Source organism: Cuculus canorus, chromosome 16, assembly GCF_017976375.1.
Source record: "Cuculus canorus isolate bCucCan1 chromosome 16, bCucCan1.pri, whole genome shotgun sequence".
In the NCBI taxonomy this organism is placed as follows: domain Eukaryota; kingdom Metazoa; phylum Chordata; class Aves; order Cuculiformes; family Cuculidae; genus Cuculus; species Cuculus canorus.
In genome coordinates, this window is record NC_071416.1 from 13271316 (window position 1) to 13295930 (window position 24615).

Here is a 24615-nt window from a genome sequence, read left to right on the forward strand (position 1 = left end):
CCACTATAGTTAAGCTTGTTTCGGCATTTTCATTATAAACCCCCGTTTTCACGGTTTATTTACCGGGAAAAAGAAATATATCTGTCTTGACTAAAACTTGGCACACAGAACACTCGGGAAAGAGGTGACGTTTTCCCCTTTTACCTGCCTGAGAAATGAATGGGGTTGCTTTGTTTTAAAGCATGCAGTTTGAGACAAAAATGGGAATTGGAAATAGTTTTGGAGCTTTGCAGAAGCCACAGGGTTGTCGGCATGAACATCGGAGCTGAGGGCAGAACTTGCACCGAGTTCAGACATGGCCAAATCCATGTTTATGGGTTCCCCTCCCCCATTTCTTTTCCAGTCTTTCCCATATTTTTCCTTGGAAATGCTGCATTCGGGAAGCACGTGCGTACAGTGAGCCAACAGCTCTGCGGCTCTCGTGGCTTGGGTGGTTGTTGTGGGACCCAGCCTGGCTTGCGTGCAGTTTCCCTGCAGGATGGCCAAATCCAGGTGCTTTGGGGGCTGCGTGGCAGGAGCTCCATGGGGTCCTACAGGGTGAGCGGGGGCAGCAAGCAGCATCCGTGTTGTGCAAGATCACGAATTACAGAATTTTTTCAGGAAAAATATTTTCACAGAAAGGGTCATCGGGAGCTGGAACGACTGCCCAGGGAGGTGATTGAGTCCCCATCCCTGGAGGTATTTAAATGACGGGTAGACGAGGTGCTCAGGGACATGGTTTAGTGGCAGATAGGAATGGTTGAACTCGATCTAAGAGGTCTTTTCCAACCTGGTGATTTTATGATTCTATGAAGGGTAGATGATAGAAAGGGGTTTGGCATGCGCTGCAAGTGGAATCAAACTCCACAGAGGAGGATGGCTCCCACAGCCTCGAAACATTCCCTAGGTTGAGCCATCCTCAACCAATCATCAAAACAACCTCTGTGGAGAAGAGTCATTGTCTTGGGGGATTCCCTTCTGAAGGGAACAGAAGGCCCGATCTGCAGACCAGATGCACTACACGGGAAGGTCTGTGAAAGACATCACAAGAAAGCTTCCAGCTCTGGTAAAGCCTACGGATTATTACCCTCTCTTAATATTCCAACTAGGCAATAATGATACCCAGAGGAAGAAAGAGGGCAATTAAGAGGGACTTCAGGGCCCTGGGAAGAATGGTGAAGGGCTCTGGGGCACAAGTAGTATTTACCTCTAACATTTCAAATACTAGGAATGAAAATCGAATTTAGAATCGTAAAATCATAGAATCCCCAGGTTGGAAAAGACCTCTTGGATCATCAAGTCCAACCATTCCCATCTGCCACTAAACCATGTCCCTGAACACCTCGTCTACCCATCTTTTAAACCCCTCCAGAGATGTGGACTCGACCCCCTCCCTGGGCAGCCTCTGCCAGGGCCCAATGACACTTTCCGTGAAAATTTTTTTTCCTGATATCCAGCCTGACCTTTCCCTGGTGCAGCTTGAGGCCATTCCCCCTTGTCCTGTCCCCGGTCACTTGGGAGAAGAGCCCAGCTCCCTCCTCTCTACAACCTCCTTTCAGGCAGTTGTAGAGAGCAATGAGGTCCCCTCTCAGCCTCCTCAAGCGCAATTCGGGCTTGGCGAGACGCCCTGCTGCCCCTGGGGCAGCTGAGGTTCATTATCTGAACGGGGCTGTTTCCCTCTCCCATCCCTCCCATCCCTCTCCCATCCTTCCCAACCCTCTCCCATCCCTCCTCCATCCCTCCTCCATCCCTCTCCCATCCCTCCTCCATCCCTCTCCCATCCTTCCCCATCTCTTCCATCCCTCTCCCATCCTTCCCCCATCCCTTCCATCCCTCTCCCATCCTTCCCAACCCTCTCCCATCCCTCCTCCATCCCCTCTACCCCTCTCCCACCCTGCGGTTCATTATCTGGCGCAGGGCCGTTCCCCCTTTCCCACCCCTGTCCTCCCTCTCATTCCTCCCTTATCTCTCTCCCACCCCTCCCGCCCCTCCCAGCACGGCGCAGCCCCCGTGGGCCGCGCGTGCCCGCCGCGCGCGCTCCCGCGCCGCCCCCGCCCGGCGCGAGGGCAGTCCCCGTCTGGCGCTGACGTCACGGCGCCCGCCTGCGGCTGGCGGCGGCGGCGCGCGGCCGCGTCCCCGTGGCCGTGAATGAGCGGGCGGGGAGGGGCGGGGGGGGCGGCGGGGGGGGCAGAGCGGCTGCGCTCCCACCGCGCTCCCACCCGCGCCCCACAAAACGGCGGGGGCTGCCGGGGCCGGCGCTGAGTGCCGGGGCCGGAGGGGGCGCGGAGCGGCGGGCGCTGCGGGGGGCGCTGCGGCGCGGCGGGGCTGCGGGATTGGGGTGGGTTTTTTTTTTTTCTTTTTTTTTTTTTTTTTAATTTCCAATTTTTGATCGCAGCTGCATTTCCCTCCCCCCGCCCCCCCGCGCCGAGGAGGAGCCCCGGCTTTATGTGGTGCTGCCCGGGGAGCGCTCGGCGGCCGTGAAGTTCTTTGTGTTGCCGTCGCCACCTTCTTTTTTTTCTCTTTTTTTTTTTTTTAATTTTTTTTTTTTATTTTTGGTTTAAATGTTTAACTTAATGGGTCTGAACAGCACGGCCGTAGCTATTCAGCCCAATGTGTCCTGCACATGCAACTGCAAAAGGTCTTTGTTCCAGAGCATGGAGATCAGTAAGTACCGTCCTGCTGCCGCCGCCGGGTCGGATCCGGCTCCGGGGGTGCGGGGGAAGGGGTGCACGGTGGCTCCGGCTCTCCGGGGGCAGAGGAGTGCAAGGCAGTCCCGGCTCTCCGCGTGCGGGGGAAGGGGACCACGGTGGCTCCAGCTCCCCGGGGTGCGCGGTGGCTCCGGTCCCCAGGATGCGGGGTGCGCGGTGGCTCCAGCTCCCCGGGGTGCGGAGTGTCCCCGGTCCCCAGGATGCGGGGTGCGCGGTGGCTCCAGCTCCCCGGGGTGCGGAGTAGCCCCGGTCCCCAGGATGCGGGGTTCCCGGCGGTCCCGGGGCTCCGCCGCGGGCGGGGAAGTTTTCACGGAGGCTGCCGGGACGCTTCGCCGCGATGCGCGTTCTCCCGGTGGTTGTTTCCCCGTTCCTGTCGCTGCGGGTGTGACACGGTGACAGCGGCTGCTCCCCGCTCTCCTCTCCCCCTTCCGTCGCCCTCCCGGCATCGGTGTGTGAACCCCCAGCCCTTCCCCGTCCGGGTTTCATCGCTCCCCGATGGGGTCTCCCCGCTCCGGAGTGATGCTGGCGAGCCCCAGGCTCTTCCCGGGGGTCCCCGCTGTAAATCCCCTTCCTCTCCTTCCCGAGTACTCCTTGGGAACCTGTGCCCCCACCACCTTTTTGTTTGCGAGGGGTGTTTGCCTTTTCCTATCCATATTTTTCAACCCCGGCAGAGTAGCAGCGAGTTCCCTGCCTGACCTAAATATCCACTACTTTGCGCTGTCCCTCTTGGAAATAAAGTGCGTGGAGGTGAGAGAGAAGGAATGTTACTGCTGAGGAAAGAGAACCGACTTGGTTTCTCTGGCACTTCAAAGGAAAATGGTGTTTTCTGTAAAAGGAAGGGTTTCAAGGCATCCCGGGCTGGGTGGGTTGTCAGGATTCTACCCCTCTTAACACCTTTTGAAATGTAAACCCTGCACCAGACTAATGCAAAATGGCCCAAAATGAAAACTTGGGAAAGAGCCTTGATTTTGCATATATTTCTGGCTCTGCGATGGGGCAGGCTCGCGCTCGGGGTGTGTGTCGGGGAAAGTCAGCCGAGCTGTGCCTGTTTCTTGCAGCACAGGATTTGCCCCGTTACCTCCAGCGGGGTTGCAGAGCCGTATTTTAGAGCAAGCATCTGGCCCTTGGTAGTTTGGGTGGCTTTTGTCCAGTGTCATCTGCCTTCGTCTTCTCCAGTTTCATTTATTCAGGTGTCTGAGTCCTGGAGAAGGTCTGTGGGTATTTGTATACTGGGTACTAAAATATATTCACTCTGAATTTTAGCATAAACCATACCCTTTGTACTGTATGCACATTTAATCTTGATTTAATCTCATTCGTGTTCAGACAAAACTAAGCTGGATTTGCCTGATTTTATTAACACTACTGGTACTGAATAGACCATTATTCTTTCCTGACTTTAACAGGCCGGGCTAGATATGCATACCAATAGCACCGTATAAATAATGAAGATACAGTTCTTTTTTGTGTCAGCCAGTTAGCGAACATAAACTGTGTCCCACAGAATTACAAGGATGAGAGACTTTACTTTGTGTCTGATCAAGGCTCATGGTTATGATAAAAGTTGTGAATTAAAATGTGTAATGTCTTTTGAAGAAAAAGCTTCTCTTCCAGACTAACTCTTGGCATGAGGTTTTGTTGGAACAACTCAGGCTTTTAATATAATTCCTTGACTTTTTAGAAATAGCATATAATATGTTTTTTTTTCAGCGTATGAATGGCTTGGTAGGAGGCAGATGCCAGTTATGGATGAGGGCTGTGTGAGAGGCTGGGGATGGTGAAGTCCTCTGGAGGACACCTTGCCTGACTGCGGGTGGGTGTCGTGGGAGTCTCGTGCCTGATGCCATATGGCTTCTGAGGTCCTTCCTCGGCTTGTCCCTTGCCAGCACGGTGCCTGTCTCCCCGTGTCAGCCACTCTGCTCTGAAGTCCTGGCGCTCGGATGCTGAGTTCCCATTAGCTCCCGGGGAGCCTTGTATCGAGCTCCCTAAATGCTGCCCTGTCTTATTTCATTTTTGGATAGGTATCTTTATCGCCAATGTTATTTATTTCTTTCCTGCCGATGCCGGGCAGCATTAGCTCACCTCTGGCTGCAGGAGGGCTTTGGTTGCACTGCAGCGGCTGTTACCTGATCGCTTCCTCCACCTGGGTTCACCGGGGAGGACAGAGTTGAGCCTCCCTGAGATAAATACATTACACAGCTTGTTTCCTTCTCCAGTCGCTTGATTTCATTTATCTTTCTAATACGACTTTGAGGGTAGCTCGGAGCAGCTACCACCAGATGCTATTTAATTTTCTAGCCAAAAGTTACCATGCAGGAATGCTTCGGGAAAATGGCATAACTGTAAACTCTTTCAATTGAACCCTCTAATTAGGTTAACTGTACAACTGATCCCCAAAAACATTTCTTTGCAGGCTTTATTCCATATGGCAGGCTGTGGCGCTGCAGTGGAGGAAGCAGCTGGTTTCTGTGTGTGGCTCTCCCAGATTAGGATTAGAAAAGGGCTTTTTGGGGGCGGGGGTGCAGAGTCTCGCCCGCCGCCAGGGATGCAGTGCCAATATGCCGGGCAGCGCTAAGCGGCCAGACGTCTGTGGCAGTGGTCTCTAATCGCTTCAGCTGGGTGAAAGAGGTCAGGGGTGATTGTCGTGGCGGAAGAGTCTGTAAATAACTAATTATTTGGCGCAGGGAGCGGAGCGAGGTGGTATGTCCGCCTCCCCTCTGGCTTCCCCGCTTGCGTGCCCGGGGGCAGCTCAGCTCCTGCTGACCCCTCATGACTGCATCAGGGCTGCTTCACGCCCTGGGGGGGCTTCTCCTGGGGTGTTTGGGTGCCGAGGCTGGGGATCCTGCCTCCACGGGCACCTGGGTGTCCCTGCGAGGGGATGACTCCAGCTGCGAGGCATGTGGGTGTCTCTCGGTAGAGGCTTTGCTCATGCAGTAATGTTAAGAGGTGTCGTTCCATCTCCGAGAGGAGATGAGGCCATTCCTCTGGCAGCAGCGCTCCGACAGCGGGGTCAGAGCGGTGGGTCTGGCCGGTGGCGGGCTGGGGCGAGCAAACCGTGAGAGCGGGTTTCCATCCAAGCGAGGACTTCTAGGTTTTCACATTCTTTGGTTTAATAACAAACCGAATGCAGATGGCTCAACCAGGGATCACATCTCCTTTCCACTTCAGACTGCTTTTTTGGCAGATACGTTTCTTTCCTGACACTGTGTCAATGGTAGTTATGGCTTCTTCCAGGGTAGGTAATAACCGTGTACTTCTTTAACCACCCCTCTAAGTTTTCCTTTGGGAGGTCGGGACGCCAAGGAAAGGCAGGGCTGCTACGTGTTTCAGCAAGCGAGTGTTTGCACAGAGTATGTTCAGTTTGTGGCATCTCTGTTTGACTGCAGCCGAGTTGGGGAGGTCCCTGTGTCTGGCTCTGGCCATGTCTCCGTGACAAGCATGTCTTTTTGCTGAGATCAGCATCCCAAGGTACGACTCGGGAGGAGTGGAGCACGGATGGCTTTTGCTTATGGTGTCTTGAGGACTGTCTGTGTGTGCCCTTGGCCATCCCCAAGGACCCTGGCAGGCTGCAGTCCAGTTCTGCAGGTCCCACCTCTCCTACCAAGAGCAGCAACCGAAGTCCTAATGCCCTGAGACTGGAGAGCACAGGAGTCTTGAAATTACAGTTTATTTTGTGCCTCGGGTAGTGTTTTTAATCTTAGCATTTTATAATCAGCATTGAATAGGAGAATGAAAAGGCGCAGAGGAGGAAATAGGGGGAACATTGTCAAACTTGGGTTTTTTTTCCCCTGAATGAACACCTGGACTGCATTTCGGTGCACAGCGGGACTGGCCAGGCACACACGGCACCAGGGGCAACCCTGTATAATCGGAGGTGATCATATGTAATGCAGAGTGGAGACATTACACGGCTAATTCTTCCTGTTCAGTCAGCATCAGGGTATATTTAGACGAGGATGTTTGGCCCACCGTGAGTCCTGTTACCTTGTGCCATGAAGGTATCCCTGATTAAGCCTTTGGTTGCCTTTGTTTTATTTAATAGTATGCTTTCAGGTTCTGGTTGTGAGAAGACTGGCGTTAAAGAGTATATGGGAAACAGCAACCACATTCCTTTCTTTAAAGCCAGAAATTCCCAAGGTAGGGTCTGGGATCACCTCTAAATTTTCAGCTTATTGAATTATCTGAACTACCACTTTTGCTTTGCAGTTTGAGAGAAGGGTACCTAAAAATGTATGATCTTGCTTAGTTTCATTTGCTGTTGCTCACCAAATATACCAAATATTTTTAGATTTCCTGAGCTGACAGTTGGTGTCTAGATAATCCAGTTTTAGAATGAATTTGTAAACCTAAATTCTAAATGGATAGACGTGAGGAGACCTTTCCAAGGGAAGTACCAAAATATATGGTGTCACTAATAGACGGTAATTACGATTCAGCTTCTTTCCTGAGTAACTCATTATATGGTCACGTCTGTTGGTCTTGTTTCAGGTAATAGCAACTGTCAGAATTTGGTAATCCTCATTAGCTAAAAATGGTCATTTTTTGCAATGGTGTTTCATGTGGAAACCAGTTTTCTTCCTGTAAGGAGATTGCACGTGTGGTGTGCAGCTTGTCTTATCAGATCCCTCAAGTCCTCTGATACCTGGTGCATCTGTTGTTGGCATGTTTCATCAAAGCAATAAAGCCTGGCTGGAAAGCTTGTGAGGAAGGAGGTACAAGGGCCACTTTGCTGCAATTAAGTGGAAACTTGGTTCACACCATGAGCACGCTCCCAGACATCCATAAAGCTAAGGAATCATTAATGTCGACGGGGATATTTTATGCAGTGTTCTTCCTGTCTGTGTGGCTAAGCTGCCGGGTGATTATTTTACAATTATTTTGGGTGGTGGAAGGTAAGTCACTTGAGCAGATCCTAGGTAAGGAGGCAGGGCAGAGACCTGTTCTGGCTGCGAGCAGCGTGTCTGAGTCTGGCCTGAGAGAGGAACACGAAGGATTTCAGCAGAAGGCTCCCCCTCCATGAGAGCAGGATCTGACCCATCATCTCTGCCTTTCAGAGCTGAGTGTGTGGGCTGCTGCATTGCTGCTTTCTTGCAGCACTAAACGTAATAGTGGTCTTGGAGCGCCTTGAGGAGCGATGCGCGAGCACAGGGTGTGATGGAGCTGTGTGATAGCAATGCCAGCAGTAAGCACAGTGCTGCTGTGGCAGATAGAGCTACCTGAGCTGTTAGCACTTCAGTGCTTGAAGGATGAGGCCATATACCTGTACACTTCTGGGACCTGAGAAGTTTTTAGTACTTGAAAAAGTACTGGGGTAGTGTCTGTGTGTGTATTTGCGTGTATGCACAAAGGCATACATTCATTTCTGAAATTAATTGATACAGTAATACAAGAAGGTAGTTAAAAATGAACTGGTTAAAGAAGTAGTTGATAGAGGAAGAGGTTGTGGGGCTTGGAGTTTTTATTTGGTTTTTATTTTTTTTTTGTTTGGGGTTTTTTTTTTTTTTTTTGAGCAGATAAATTTGAGCTGTAGAAGTTTATCATCCAAATCGGAGGATTTGGGGAGCTGTTGAGAGTAAAGAGAGCTTTGATGATTTGGCAAGGAGTACAGTTTCTAAGGCAGCACTTTGATCTGCATTTTAAATGCTTCTTTGTAATGACAGTTTCACAATTTCTTTTCTTGTTTTAAGTCAGTTTTGCAGAGGTATGTTTTGAGAGAAAACAGTAACAGCGCACATTATTCTTGTTGGCTTTGGAGCCAGCTAGAACTTGTAGTTCATCCAGATCCTTTGGCTACTATGATAAATTTATGATTACACCAAAGAGGAAATTAGTAGAGATGTTAAATATTATCAAAGCTTTGCAAATCTTTTGAAATATCTCCAGTGTGAAACCTAAACTTGCATTAGCATTTCTCCTGTGGTATGTTGTACAGTATTTATCTAAGCATCCACCTAACTTTACAGGTTTAGCATTTTTTCCCTTTTAAAGGACACTTTACTGTTTAGCGCATGCATCCTTTTAATCTTTTACTACACCTGAAGACCTTGAGTCTAGTGGCTTGAGCTTTCTAAAGACGATCCAGTGCTGCCGTAGTGGTGCTATTGGGAACCTTTTCCTTCCCATTCTATCCACAGCACATCCTCAGATAAACTCTCATTGGAGGGAGAAGGGTTTTGTCGCCTACGTATTCTTATACAAGAGAGTTTGTTGCAATAATTTATGTAGTATGGTTAGAGTAGGAGAGACGGTAGGAATTGGGCATGTTTATTAAGATTTTCATTTAAATCTTGTGTAGCGGCTTTCCTCCTTATAGCCAGTTTGGGGTCGGGTTTGTACCTCTCTTGGTAAATGGGCAGCCTTAAGGGTGAGAACAAACAAGTGTTTTCCCAAATTGATTTGGAGCTGTGTGATAGCTCTTCTGGTGCTGTTTTTGGCTTCTTCTGAGCAGTAACTCTAAGCTGTACCAGGCTGGCAGCTCTCTGCGTGTGGACCAAGTTCAGCAGGTGTATAGAAGAGGGCACACGTGTTATTTGCAGGCTACGTTAGCCCGTGAGGTTGGGTCTTCAGTTACATTTGAAAGGGTCGCATCACTGGAAGGCCTTAGACAAATAGCGCCATGTATACATTTAACTTATGTCCTTTTCCAAACCATCAGCGGCTTCGTTCGGTTGGACATTATCATTGCTGTTCTGCATGTCTCTCTGGTACAGGTTGTTGATTTGGAGCGTGTGAGGCTGCATGGCCTCGAGACTTGTAAATTCAGCTGTCATGGTCAGAGATGCTACGGCCAGTGCATTGGAGCATGTTGCAGGCTCAGGCTTGCACCAAGTCCACCATCACCTTTAGATTTTTTTAGCTTAACACTACTTTTTCTCTCCATAGGGCACAGGGTGGCATTGTTAAGGCTGTAATCGATATGATTACGATACGATTTTTTTCTCCAAGTTGTCAGACTTCCAGTTTCGTTGATACAAGACTAGGCTTGTGCTTCCTCTGGAACAGGGTGTGTGTTGTATGTTAGCCTTGAATGTATGTCACAGGCTGTGGTGTTACATAAAGATGTACCTTGCACATCTTTTGAAGCTTGCCTCACAAGTTGTCAGTGTTGGTGGATGTCCACAGTGCTTTCAAATGGTTCACACATTTGTGTTCGATGTAGTCAGTCTCGCACGTATCTTTAATAAAATGCCTCAGACTGGCTGTTTTTCTACTTGCAAGTATACATTCAGAAATGTGCATTTAGAAAGGCAAGTGGTTCTGCACATGGCAGTTCTCTGATCCATTTGTGAGACCCTGCTTGTGCCCGCAGTCCTGAGGAATTTTGCCTGTGATGGTTTGCTGGCGTGAGGTTTGTGTGCTTCAGCAGGTGCAACAGGATCTCCCACATTTCAAACTGGCCCAAGCAACCCAGCAAAGCAGAATTTAGCCTTGGAGAATGAAAGCTGATGAACCACCAGGCTTGGAGTGTACCAAGAATGAAAAGAGGTACTTGCACAAAAATCAATACTACTTTTCAAGAATATATGCACAACGTAGTTTGGGGATTTTTTTTTCCATCTCTTCATTCTGTCCAATAAGTTAAGTAGCTGGTTTGTTACACTAACCCCCTACAAATGATTGTCAGTAATAATTCTGTAAAACTATGAATCAACTCTGCATGACTTTGTGCAAATAGACTGAGTAATTTCTTTGTTCTTTTCTTCATACTTTGTAATTGGAGTCTGTAAAAGCCCAAAGGTTTGGTCTTGTGGAAAGCATGATTCATTTATTGGTGTCTGTGCAGACTAGTTATCTTTCAGTAATTCCAGAGTGCTGCTACAAGCCAAGAGTGATTCATACATGGCTAAGTGCACAAACAAATGGGGTCATGGCCATCTGCAGAAACTTTTCTAATCTATTTATGGTATCGGAGAAAGAAGTGGGTGTATTAAGGATGATGGAATAGGTGTCAATTACATTAGTGAATATAACCGGTTAAGTAACACTAACCATTACTCAAAACCACATCTGCTCGTTGCTAAAGATCACGACTGTAGGTCCTTTTTAAATATTAACATAGGTCTGATATGAGAGATGGATTGAGTGTCTAGGTTGCCTCCTAAGGAGCTCACCGTCATAACTGCGATGGTAGTCTCTTCTACCGTGCTTGAAATCTAGATGTTAAATTGCACTGTGACTGTTTGTAGTAGCGAAGTCTAGTGCTTTGTTGTTGCAGACCTTGGTCGTTATATGCTTTACATGCAGAATTTGGCCTAATACTTAATTAACTTGCCGTTGATGATCAGTGGTAGATTTTCTCATTTGCATACCAGGCAGCATGGCTGTGCAACGTCTAAGTGGAGGCAGCGGTGGTCAGGTGAGTTGATTTTCCTTCCAAATCAAGCTTCAGTGCTCTAAAATCTTAGAGGGAAGATGACCTGCATCTTATGAGGTAGATTTCCTCTACTTCCATCCCGTTTCTCTGATTAGGAGAATTAATTTTCCTCTTCGTAACTCTGATAACAGAACAGCCTTGGCTGCAGCTGCGTCAGAATTGCTTTGTTTAGATTTCAGTCTTCTGCTTTGAGGCAGGCAGTTTGCTCCTGTCTTGCTCACAAGTGGAAGAGCCAGGCCCAAGGGCTGGCAACGGGGTGCCTGAGTTGACTGTGAGAAGGAAGGAGTTTGAGGCTAGTGACAGAAAAGAGTGGGAGGTGTATGGATGAGGGCAGCTGGCGGGCTCGCTCCAAGCTGCTTACGGTCAGTGCCTGCCTGCTTTTCAGTCTTGCACGCTGCAGCTGGTTTTGCACCTGAGGTGCATGTATACAAGATCTTGCGCTTGCAAAGTCACATGGTGGTCTCGCAGTGCTGTAGAAACATCCCATGTCTGCAGAATGGATGAGTGTTACTCTGCAGGTGAGCTGGAGGCACAGGTGGACCAGCGCCATGAGGTTTGGAAGCGGCTGTAGCCCTGTCTTCCCAAGCCCAAGGAGACTCGTGCTGCCACTGCTCAGCTGTGTTTGGTTTCTGAAGGACTCGAGCACAGAGCTCGGACTCAAATTTCTGTAAATTGAATTTAAGCATCAGTGCTGGCCAAAAATATGGAAGAATTTGGCAGCATGTCGTTGTTGGCCTTTTACTGATGTTTTGAATGCTGTGTCCACTTCTGCTGCACCCTCGCTGCATGTGCTCTCACAGAAGGATATGAGGCCCTGGCCGGCGTGCAGAGTATGCTGCGGAGGGGGAAATGACCCAGACTTTTGCCCAAAGGACTGATGAGCCTCTCCTGATGTCTGAACAGCTTTCTTCTGCCCTTGATTTATTTAAGTCAACAGATTGTGTAAACCACATGCCTGATTTACCTGCAGGGCAAGTGGGAAGGAAGCAGTGCCATTTGGATGAATTCCCAATAGATGTCTAACCACTGAGCGTTAAGACTAATATTTCCAAGCCCGAGTCCCTACAACCATCCTTCCGATTCTGCTCGCTGCCTCCTCCAGCCGTGGGCAACACACCCATGGCTTCAGCTGCTGCGGACAAGTCCTGGGGAAGCTGCCTGCTGAGGTCACTTGCCAGCAGGGTCTGCTGTGGGTTGGGCTCTGTGCTGAGCAGCCTTGGAAATTCTCCCCCGTAGTGGTTTCTGTTTAACGTAATGATTAATATTGTTATTTCTAATAAAAACAAAAAATCCCCCCCCAAAGCAAAGCTGTGCACCGAGCCTCCCACATCCTCCTGTCCTGTGTTTCCCACGGTGCTGAGGGTATCAGCCGGCTGTTAGAGCAGCGGGGATGAAACAGAATCATGGAAACCCATAGGTCAGTAGCTTAAGTGACCCAAGGCTGGACTTTTACTCGGTGCATGCTCATAACTTAAAACTGGGCTGGATTTCTTTGTGCTCTTCGCAAGTATCAAAGCAACGAGACCCGGTTCCTTGAGAGCCAGAGAGCATCGGTGTCCTCAGCGCTGGCCCGGCCTGCAAGGGCTCGTCTTTGCTGAAGGCAGATGTCCAGGCCACTTTTCCTAGAGGAGCAGATCATGTTCTTCCCATGTTTTTTTCATTCTTTCCACATTATTCCACCTTACCAAGGGTGTCCTCTTGGCTGCAATAATTTAGACCAGCATGTACAGATTAGGCTTTTCAGCATCGAGCTCTGAAAGTACCTTGGTCTGTTTGGTGCTGCCTTTAGGACACTTAAGGAACAACAAGATTTATGGACACCTGCTTCACTCAATTCGGAGTAAAATTATCTCAAATTGCAATAATTTCGCATGTAATAAATAGAAATCTCACTTTTATTGTTACACTTGTATTACTGTAATGGGACTTTGCTTGAATTGGAAGATGCATTTTCGCTTCATTGTCTTCCTCTCCAGCTTGCTCAGACGCAGGAGGTGCGTAACACCTTCTGGTACTGATCACTGGTGTGTAACACAGTGAATGTCTTCTGTTTCCCTACTATGACTTGTTCATAGTAGTATATACAAATTGCACCTTTTTCCCAGTGAGTGCAGGCGATGGCTGTCCTGTCAACGGCTGTGCCAGAGACAGGATCAAGAACGAGGAGGGAGGTCACAGGTCTCTGGTGGGAGTCCCACGTGCTCCAAGCGAGGCACAGAGCAAGCTATGGGGTTACAAACATATTGTTCTTGCTGATAGCTTTTAATCCTCGTCATTCTCATGGGTTTTCTTGATAAATACTTCTTAACATCCATTGACTTGCCATCCAGCCCTGAATTGTAAGGAACAATAAACGTAATGGACGGTCTCAATTTAATAGATTCACTATGAGCTTTTTATTAGTGCAGCTTTTTTTTCTTTTTTTTTTAAAAAAAGAAAAAGATGACTGCATTTATTAAGTTCTGAAAGTAGCTCTTTCAAATCTGAGGAAAGCATGCCCGAGTGGGCTCAGTTCAGCTAATTCGGTTATGCAGCGATGGAAGGATCCGTCCTGCCGTGCAGCCTGCAGATTGCTTGCTGGTCTCAAGTGGGTTAACAGCCGCGTGCAGATGTTCAGGAATTTCTCTTTTGACTTGACCATGGGGTTTTGCTGCTCTTCAGAGCACAAGTGCACTCCAGTCACAGCAGGTTCAGGAGTCTGGAGATGCTTTTCATCCCCTCGTGTTCTCTTTGCTTGGGAAGGGATCACACTGTATCTTGCAGCCATGTGTCGTTTTTGGTTATGCTTCTAGAGATTTGCAGACCCACGTTAAGCGTCTATTAAATTAAGCAAAATGGCCTTTAGAAAGCTACATGTCAAGTGGAAGAAATGCTTTATGTAACGTAGGGGTATGTGAGGGGACCTAAATATGAGCTTAATTTGGCTGTTACGAAAATAGGTATAATTGGTTTTTTTGCACAGTGATTTTTATGGCTTCCCAGTTTAATGTCCTGATGAGATCCTGCATCCAGTCCTCATGCAGCCGAGGAGGTGAAGGTTGAGAGGCTCGAGTAATGGGATCGGTTCTAGGAACAGCCTTGCCCTCATTTGCAAAATTGGACTTCCCTGTCATTTGCTGGGGCTCTGCTTTGTTTGAAAGGTGTCTGGAGCAGTGGTTTCCTCTCCCCTGCGTTTGCCCTTCAGTCTCTCCTGCGGCACTTGGCTGCCTGGTGTCGGGGCTGGGCAGGGGAGGGCTCGTCTCTTAGCGTGACTGTAACTACTCACAAGTGAAAATGCAAAACTTGTGTAGCTGTACCCTTGGAACTGCACACTGCTTAGGACTGCATCTTTGTTTTCCAGACGGATCAATGCAGTTAAAATTGTCGGGTAATTTAGTAGCTAGAGACACTTATTTGAGCTTGATATGAAAGTGGCTGCTTTGCTTCCCTCCTCAGGGAAGGCTTGAGGGGTGTCCCTCTTAATGAAGGCTTCCCTGCTCTAGGTCAGGGCCAAGGGATGCTGTGGGGCTGTCACCCAGCTGTTCTGGGATCAGGAGGCTGAGGAAGTGAAGGATATGGTGTTTTGATCTTGCATCCTCATATTAAATCCAGATAGTCTTTCCTGTTTCTATATTTAAAGCCTTTCTGCTCCTCTGTCTGGAGAGATAGTGTGTTGGCTCTTTTGAGTAAAGACTGACCCATCCTCTTTTGGAAAGCTGGTCTTCAACTAGTTTTTCTCCGGGCTTCTCTGAATCTTGCTGGCAGGACTTGGAAGGATATTTTTTTATTATTATTATTTTTTAATGAAAACTCTAGTTTGCCTAAGAGTGCCTTAGCCAGCACATGGGAGGGAAGCCTGGCGCTGTGAGACAGGGTGGAAAAAGCTGAGATAGGATTTGCTGCTTCTTTGAAACTGTCCCTTTTTAATTGTCCAGACAGCGTTTCAAAGAAAATCTCTGTTCTTCTTTATCTTCTTCCAGCATTATAATTCTATATAATCACTTTTCTTTCTCAAAAAGAATAGGGCGTGATTTATTTTTTTTTTGCAGAAGGAAGGGATAAATTCCAGATGTTACTGGAATACACTTTTTCCCTCTGTTTAATGTTTAGTGGCTTTCAGTAAATATGGTGGGAAAGGTGGGGCTGATGTGTTATTTCGGGGCAAATCATCTACAACAAATCGCATCTGCTGACAGGGAGGTGTATCTCGGGTGTGACTTGGTGCAGTTAGGAGCTGATCCTGACTTTCCTGCCTTGCAGAAAGGCAGTGAAGGCTGAGGCTGGCTTCAGTGCCCTTGATCATTCAGGGGGTTCATCTTCCCCTTCCCATCTCGCTGCTAGGCTCCAGCTCTGTGAGTGGAAGCGCGGTATGGTGGGTCTGGTCCCCTGCCCATGCTGACCCCAGATATGGCATCACGGGAATGGGCAGTTCTGCTCTAAACTGGCTCAGTGCTTTTTGGGGAGCAGCTCTGTTCTGCAGGCAGCCCTGGGCAGGTGAAGGCTGCCCCATCCTGCCTGTTGTCCTGCATGGGATGCTCAATTTGGTGGGACTCTTGTGGCCGTGCTGCGGGCAAGCTAAGCTTTCTGGTGCTGTTGTTGCACGCCAGCGAAGAGCATCCATGTGCCCTGCACCACAGCGTGAGGCTAGATCCAGGAGTTGGGCTCTGGAGATGAGCAATCCTTTTCCTGCAGCGAAGCCTCATCCTTTCAGTGCATGCCATGCTTTCACCTGCTTTTGGAGCCTTCTTGCAGACTAAAAAATCATTTTCCAGTGTGTGCTGCACACAGGTGTCGTGGGACAAATGCAGCAGCTCCCTTCCCCGTTTCATGTTTTCACCTGTTTAGACTAAATACATCTTTGTTTTGTTGGCAGCCTATTTGGTTGCACAAACAGTGTAAGACAAAACCACTAGCAGGTGTTGGTCCAGCCAGTGTAATTACTGGTTCCTCGCTGCTGCTGCTGCTGGTAGGCAGACAGCGTGAGCCACCCTTCACATGGAGCCGTCTGGCAGGACTGTGGCTGCAGAAGGGCTCTGGGCACTGATCCACAGGGAATATGTGCCGACTGCTCAGCCACTGCTGTATCTTCCCTGCTGCCAATTGCATGAAAAAAAAGTTATGCCTATATAGAGGAAGGGAGGAGAGCTGAGGGTAGCTCTGGTGAAGTTTAAAAGCACTGACTTTAAGCGCAAATTCTTATTTGCGTTGAAAAAGTTGGCAAAAAACGTGGCTTTTTGGCCAAAAGGGAGCATGTGAGAGCCACGTGAGCTCGGAGGGAGGCGAGAAACAAAGTCCTAAAATCCCACCTGACTTCAGAGGCTTTGGGCTTGCTTCTCCCACACATCCCAGTCCATTGCCAAAACATCTTGGGTGAGACACCATGTGATGGAGGACATGCCTGTGTGTGCCCAGGTTGTCACGCCTGGGGTGTGCACAGTGCTGCTGCGCTGAACGCTGGGGAGGCCATCGCCTGTGCTGCAGAGCAGGGTGTGGGGAAGCTGTTGCTTCCTCCTCTTTTGGAAATTTAACTGGACAACAACTGATCCCGGTCTGGCCAGCTGCGGGCACGGAGGCTCCTCTTCTCAACCTCTAGCTTTCCTTTGAACTCCCACACCGTCTGAGCCTCCCACTCCTTTTTGGCCTCTACTTTATTGGCCTCAACTTTTTCCTTGCCCTCCCACCCCTCTTGGGCCTCCTTATTTTCTTAGCTTCTGATTTCCCTTTGGCCTCCCACCCCTTTTGGACCTCCACTTTTTTTCAACTTCTGCTTTTACTTTAGCTTCCCACCGCTTTCCTGCTTACGCTTATTCTCAGCCCATAATTTTCCTTAGGTCTCCGACCTCACTTGGGCTTCCTTCCTTTTTTTCTGGACTCTGCTTTTTATCAGCCTCTACTTTTCCCTTTTCAGCCTCTCACGCCATTTTGACCTCCCACCTGTTTTTAACCTCCACTTTTCCTCGGCCTCCAGTTTCCCTCTGGCCTCCCTTTTTTTTGTCCTCCCACCCCTTTTCGGGCTCTGTGCAGCGAGCTGGCTGTGGAGGAGCGAGGAGGAGGAGGAGGAGGTCACAGCTTGTTGCTTCACGTTGGTGTCTGGCTTGGCAGAATTCCTCTCTTTCCCATCACGATCAGTGTCGGTGCCAGTTCAGAGTAGCGGTGGTGGTGCACACACGTGTGGTGGCTCTTGACCACCTGTGCGCGCTGCCCGTGTGAAGGCAGGTGATGCTGTATCTTTGCATGGTCACTTTTTATGCCTTCTGCACGCAAAGCATTGATTTGCGATGCATCTGCACTCGTTCCTCTAAATCAGCCTGACTTAAAATCAGTGAACTGACTCCGAGCCTGCAAGATTCCAAGTTATTTACCTGCCACGGTAATTTACAGCAACTCCCTGACCCTTAATCTTTTCCTAGGGTGAAAAAGTTGCTTATGTCTGTCCTCTCAGGTGCATGGAAAGTAACTTTTTAAAGCTTTGTTTGGGAGGAATAGCGTGTCAGTATACTCCCTTGAACGTCTCGGCGTGCTTTCCTGCACTGTACCTGCGTTTGTCACGGCGGTAGCCGAGGCAGGAGCGTGAGGAGCAGCAGTGTGGGAGCGCCCGAGGTGCGGCAGCCTTGGCGTGGGTGTCTGCTGGCTGGGAGCCTCCCTTGCTCTCGTGTTAAAGGCCACTTTTATAGGCCAGTAGGACTCCTTTGGCATGAGACTGTGGCAGGTACTAATTAGTACCAACTACCTGTTATCAGTGATAGACAGTTCCTATGGGCTTCATAAAAGAAGTCCTGTATGCAGATTTGCTCTGGTGAAACACCCCGTGCGCCTGCAGAGCACTCACCCAGCCGGCGATGGCTCGCAGCTCAGGCACTGAGGTGGTGCTGGTGGGGTCAGGGCTTCCCTGTCCCGTCATCCCAGCAGTTCTGCAGATAATGATGGGTCATGGATGGGTGAGAGAGACATCATGAGTTGTCTTTTAGTCTAGACTTTTCACTGCTTCGTTCCTCGCTTGAAAATACATCTCCTGGGGTTGAAAATACATGCGTCTGGGGTTTTGTGCAAGATCTTGCTGTGGGTCTTCCTCTTCAGCACCCCACAGCCTCTGCCCCCAACTGGGCATGGATGTTGAGAAGCCTGAAGCTTTCACCAAGGCTCGCCAGCACACGGAGCTCAGCTTTGTGTGTTTGCAGAGGAGAGAGAACATGACAACCCACCAGTGCCATGAAGCACACAGTGCTGTTTAAGGGCCATGGACCAGCAGCCTGGCGCTTTTGGACAGGGTGGGAAGGTCTGTGGGGTGCGCTGAGTGACCCCAAAACTTTGCAAACCTTTGTAAAGCTTCAGCGTGTCATCTGGTGAGTTGGCTGTGAGTGCTGGGGGAGCCTGTGAAATGGCATGGCTGGAGAGGAACGCAACCTTCTGGTGTGGGAGAATCCTGTTGGGTTATTACCAAAAGTAGTGAGACTCATCTTGTAGTGCTTTTGGTACTCCTGGCTGCTGCGGAGGTGGTAGGCTTGGGTGCAGATGTCAGCCATGGTTGGCTAGAGGGGAAGCTCATCCGGAATGAGTCCCCAAGAGGGGAAGCTGGGATGTGTGTTGGAGCCAGTCGGAGGTGGCTCCCATCACTGACGGATGCTTTCTGTTTTTCTTTCAAATGTCTCCAGGCACTGAATGTTTAGGTCGCACCTTTCCAGGTAAACTGGATAAGTGAAGTATTTCAAGAGTTGCCAAGATCTAATTATGAAGGCTGATTGCATGATTGCAGCTGCTGTACTATAAACAGCCTGGTTGCTCGCTTGATGAAACGGGTGGTACGTTGCCTTGCCCTGAGAGCAGCAGGTACTTGCTGTTCGGGTGCAGAGGGGGGCACAGCCCTCTCTTCAGAGGCTGATTGTGCAAACCTGGTATTTTCTAGCTGCACTTTGGTAATCCTGGATGGTATTTTTTCTTCTGCTGTTCTATGTAGACCCATCTTCTAAAGCTGAATGTCTTTTTACGCACGAGTACTCTTTGTGTTTGCTGTTACTCTGGCAAATTAATGAGCAGCATTGCACCGAGGGGAAAAAACCTTTCACTGTATTTTGTGAAAATAGTTTGACAACCTGAATCTTTTTAAGTCATGGCATGTCAGGCCTCTGTTGAGTGTTGCAGGAGCTGCCCAGTTTCAGGACAGACAAAACCAGGCATTGGGAGCCCTGTTGAACTGGATTTGGGGTGAATCTGTGCAAAAGAGCTTTTGCTGGTTTAAAAAGACATTGTTGTAACATATATGGGTCTCTAGAATTGAGTTAGAATTGAGTTTAAGAGAGTACCTCAAAACTAAGACATCTTTGCTGAGATGTGGTATCCCAAGCCTGCTGGGGAAGAACTGACTAAATAAAGTGTTAACAAGTGGTGAATAAATGATTTTAATAAATGGCTAATCAATTGTTGTAGAGCCTGGGAAGTCAATAGAGCTTATGACCTTGGCTTATAACCATGTTCAGATCTTTAACGTGCTCATAATACCTACAAATTATTCATTAGGCTTTTATCAAATGTCTATTAGTAAAAGTCATAATCTAAAATAAAAAAAAAAAAGAATTATTTCAGTTGCTTTATTTCGATCCTGATGGCAGAATTTTGTTGCATAACAAATTTTGCGTGTGCAAAAAAGCTGTAAGATGCCACCGGTCCCACCAACAGTATTATCATGCTGCAAACATCGGGCAGGGAAACGGCAGGAGCCCATGGCCAGAAACAGTCAGTGCGTGCAAGGCAGATGCAGCCCTGGTGCTGGGACAGTCATGCCAGTCTGTAGGGAAACTGTCCTGCAGCAGTCAGTGATCTATTTATTTTCATTTTATATTAATGCCTTAAATGACAGATTTCAGCAGAAAAGCTGGGCAGGCAGAGGGAACCCCAGTGTCATGCTGCTCAGAGCAGTGTAGCTCGGGGTGTTTTTCCCTCTAGTAAAAGGTCTTTGCTGGTGTTCAGCTGTTGTAAAACTTGCACCCATTTTCTTGTCCTGATTCGGGGAAGTGTGTGAGCAGGGATTTGTTCTAGCTGTGCTGCAGTTCTTGCTTTCCCTGGTCTTCCCTGTCCGATTTTGTGTGTATGTTTGTGCCTCAGGGAGAGAGGCAAAAACACAAGTGAAAACATGCAGTTTTCTTAGAATATGAATAACAGAAAATTAATCATTTTTTGTTGTTGTAGAGTTGTTTCCTGCAGTCTCTGGTTGCTTGCTCCTTGGCCACGCTCTTGTACCGTTGGGTGTTCGTAGTCGTGCTAGCTGGATACTGTTTGGAGTATGGTGTAGGACACTTTGGCGATCTTGCTGCTACCTTAATTGTGTGCCCAGCGAGGAGCTGCATTTGTAGATGTCAGTGCACGCCCAGAAGTACTCCCCGAGCTTCTGAAAGCTGCAGTCTGCCAGACACAGCTGCCTCTATCCGATGACTTTTTGCTTCGCCTTTGTTGTCTGGGTCCTTGTCTGGATCTTCAGCCTGGGCCAGTATTGCCAGACACCAGTACCTCTACCACCCGCTTCTTCCCACTTTGCCCTGGGAAGAGGTGCCTGTGCCCATCTCCATGCTTCCTGGGCTACAGCTCTGCACGCAGGAGGTCAAAACACAAAACCTGGGTAGGGGGCATCTCCTGAGACTGACCCAAAGGAGGCTTAGCTTTTGCTGCTTTTTTTTTTTCTTCCCTTGTGTTTTTAAACTGTTCCACCATCTTCTAGTCACTCCTGGATGTCTCCAGCATGGATGCTAGATTCTTGGATTTCTGTAAAAGGGTTGTGACTCTCTCGTGCCTGCTGAGAGGGGGTCAGGCTGCTGAACCGCAGCCCCTGCCCGGAGCTGTGCGCTGGGGCGTGGGCAGATGCTGCTGTCCTCCCCACGGGGAGCAAAGAGATGTGCAGCAGATTCTATCTTCTCACAAAGGGGTCTGGGAATGGATTCAGAGGGTGAAGAGGAGATGCCCTCACCACAGAGTCACCCATCCCATTTAGGGGGAGACACGGTCCTAGCACCCTTTAAAAATTGAAGGGCAAGGTGGAGGGTTTGAACAAAAAATTCACAAGGGAAAACACATAATCAAGTGAAAATGTGATGTCTACAAATATTTTAGAGGTTTGGGTGAATTCCGTCCAAGTGGACACACAGCCCCCCACTGTTTCCCAGAAGCTTCCCTGTGAATATTGTAGAATCATAGAATAGTGAGGGTTGGAAGGGACCTTAAAGATCATCTAGTTCCAACCCCCCTGCCATGGGCAGGGACATCCTGGTAGATCAGGCTGCCCGAGGCCCATCCAGCCTGGCCTTCAACACCTCCATATGCCCACATGCATTATTCTTCATTTCATTGTTGTAGGTTTGGGCATTTTCCTATATTAGTCTGAATGGGTTTGTTTCCATAGCTGCGTACTGCTGATAAAATCCCAGTGTAGGATCTGTCAGTCTCCCTGTGCATGTGCACCAAAAATAAATCACGCGCAGCTGTCAGAAGATGAGCAGGCACCGAGCTGCGAGGAAGTTTGGGCTGGACCTCACTGAAGCTGCTGGAGTGTGGCATCTTGCCCTGATGCCGCCACACAGCATTCTGCAGCAGCTCTGAGCTCTGCAGGCGGCGTTGGTGCCTGGGTGGGCCTGGGCACACCTGGGGAAGGAGCTGCTGCAGGAAGGATGGTGTTTTGGAAACAGAGTAGGATGTGATGGGGGCAGGAGGAGAAGAAACTCCCTGTCATTCAACTTTCTTTCAGGTACAAAGGGATGGATATGGTAGGGTGTGTTGGTGAAGGACTGGCATCAGGTAGCTACCAGGGGAATAAGGCTCTTCTCTTGCTCTGAATTCAGTGTCCTCACCACCAGCTGTTAGTATTTCACCTCTCATCAGAAGAGGCTGGACTTTTAATGGCTGTGTAAACTATCTTAGCTGCTGGGACTGGCTTTGCTTGGCTTCAGGCTGTAACTCCAAAGGTCTGTGTGTGGTGGAAGCATGGAGGGTCCCCTGCAGCTGGCTGAGGCAGCTGCTGGCTGTGCCCAGGGCTGCATGTCCTGTGTGGACTGGTGCTGTTGGACCGGTGAGTGCTGCTGATGCCCAGAGTGGTACTGCACCTGCGCCACCACCTCTGCTCCTGTGGGTCCCTCTCGTTTCGCTGTCTATGCAGCTGGGTTGGAGTGTGTCTTCTGGCAGAAAACCCAGTTACTAAGAGGTAGATATCTTTCCTTTGAGAAGAGCGAAACTAATGATTTTTGATTTTTGGTTTAGTGAAAGTTCTGATCTGCAGGTTGGTGCGTTTTGGTGTGGGACCAGCCCTGCTGTCTGCAGGGAGAGCTTGGGGCAGGCACTGCTCCTGCTGCCTGTGGACTCTTGGCCTGAGTATGGCCAAGAGCATGGGCAGGGAGGGTGTAGGAGCACCCCATGGAAAACCTTGTCCTGAGGATGTAAGGGGGTGACTGGCCAGGAGTGCTTTCCTTTGCTCTTCTGCCAGGGCTGTCTTTAAAATCCTGGCTGCTCTCCTTTAATGCATCTTTTTAAGTTCTGGGTAGTAGTATTTGCTTTCTGGCAGAGGTGAAGGAGGAGAGCTTTTAATAGGTCTTTTGTCTCTTTCGGTGCAGTTCCTTGGCAGTAACCTGCTATTAGCACTAGCATTTATTTAGGGTGTTTGTAGGTTTGTGTGGGGACCTAGAACACTGAGAGGCCAAGGGGCTTGTCACGGAAGAAATAGGTGGTGAAGCTGCATCTTACCTTCAGCTTTTCTGAAGGTTGATCTTTAGGTTTGGTGGAGAGGGAACATCTTGGCTTGTCCCCTTTTAACTGAGCTAGACAGGGAAAGGGGAAAATAAACGCTCTGTGGAAGAAAGCATATTTTGTTCCACTCTCCTGTTGGCGATCTACAGAGAGCTGGAATTGTGGGATAGTTGCATATGGGAATGTGAGGATGGTATGTGTGAAATACATGGAGGCAAAGGGAAAACCCAGGGCCAGTCAGGCTGGAAATCCAATAAGCTTCTTCATCTCCACTAGGTCCAGCTGTACTGGGAATTGGGAGCTGCCGCGTGGGCGAGGAGGGGTGGCTGTGCGTGGCCCCCCTCCGTCACCTGGCACATTTTGGGGGGATGCCTGTGGATTGCTGCAGCTGGAGCTTGCTTCGCTTGCTCCTGTCCCGCAGTGTGTGTGTGCCGGCCTTGTCTGAGGCAGCCCCTCCGTGCCAGCAGCACAATACTCGCCTTCACTCGCCTTCAGACCGGAGGTCTAGACGCTCTCCCTGCCTTTTGTTACCAAGGTCACAGCCTAGGGAGCATTCCCAGCTCCATTTTTTTCCCTGGGTCAGGAATCTGTCCCAGAATTGGGTGCTTCGCTCAGGACTGCAGTGAGGACCCCTCTGGAGGGAGTCACCCTGCTTCCCAAACATGCTCTAGATTTGAAGTTATTGTGGCAGCTCCCAAAAAAAGAAACATGCTTTTGAAATGCAGTCGGGATCACCCCCACTCCAGTTCTTGCAGGCACAGATGCTCAGCTGACACCAGCTAAATAGAAACCTTTTAGCCCTTGCCAGTAAGTCTAGAGCAAACTGCCAAAAAGCATCGAGGACCAAGATACAAAACGAAGTCGGGCCTGAGCGAAGTACTTACAAATGAAAGATGGGACTGATGTGCTCTGTCTCTTGATTTTTAGCACATGAGATGCTTCAGTCTCAGGGTTTTGTTAAAATACAATGGTGGAATTTTAAAGGTTTTCCGTAGATACAAAGCAAGTAGGTCCCCTAGCAGCAAAGGAAAGGTTTTTCCCTTAATGCAGGCTTTTTTTTAGGTGAAGCGTTTGTGAAATTTACCCCACCTGCCTTTAAATCAAAGATGAGTTTTGCTGAAAGAGATGTTTTTAGTGGCTTTTGGGCACTAAAATGGGACTTGAACCCTTGATGTGCCTCTGCTTGTTCGCCCACCCTGGCTGGCCAAAGGCTCGCACAGGTTCACCTTTCCCCTGGCCTGGAGGGTGTCCTTGTGCTGCTGCTCGGGAGAGCATCCCCTTGCCTGGAGGTGGGAGGGAAAGGTTCAGTAAATAAATTGGTAGCAAGTTTCTTACATGGTTTCCTTATTTCTTTTCCTTTTTTTTTTTTTTTCTTTCTTTCTGGCAAGAGGATATAACAAAAAAATTGGCAGGTTCATGCTTTTTATTATTAAAATAAAATCTATTAAATAATAATAGTGAGCCAAAACCTGAAATCACTATTAGGCAGTGCTCCGGGTGCAGTGAAATGCTTCTGGATCTGGCTCGCTTGTGCGTTTTGTGTGTGTGTGCATGTGTATTATGTGTGAAGAATGGATGTATGAAGCTCAAATAGAGGTTTTAAATAGAAGTAACACTGGCAGCTCTTTCTCTGTGAATCCAAGCCTATTATGTGTCTGGCTCTTGCTAACATGAATCGCAGAGGAAGTTCGTGTATACTCCATGGCTGATTTGATGGCTGCACAACCATGGTGGGTTCGAAGCCTGGACACCATTGAGCAGAAGCGATGGCATTTTTCTGTGCCTGGTGATTTACCTCTTTGCAGAAGGTGATGGAGGGACAAAGGAGCCACTTTCCCACCCCAGTCCTGGCAC

General features: G+C 48.9%; 1 protein-coding gene across 2 annotated transcripts in view; it reads left to right on the plus strand.

Moving 5' to 3' along the window:
* The first annotated feature begins 2460 nt into the window (after positions 1 to 2460).
* PMEPA1 (prostate transmembrane protein, androgen induced 1) overlaps positions 2461 to 24615 on the plus strand; it is a 48969-nt gene continuing 26814 nt past the window's right edge. The window contains exon 1 of one of the 2 annotated variants that reach the window (XM_054081718.1): positions 2461 to 2643. In XM_054081718.1, coding sequence (XP_053937693.1) covers positions 2541 to 2643 — 103 coding nt within the window. In that variant the 5' untranslated portion in view covers positions 2461 to 2540. The remainder of the gene's footprint in view (positions 2644 to 24615) is intronic. The other variant, XM_009570200.2, reaches the window with a different exon arrangement.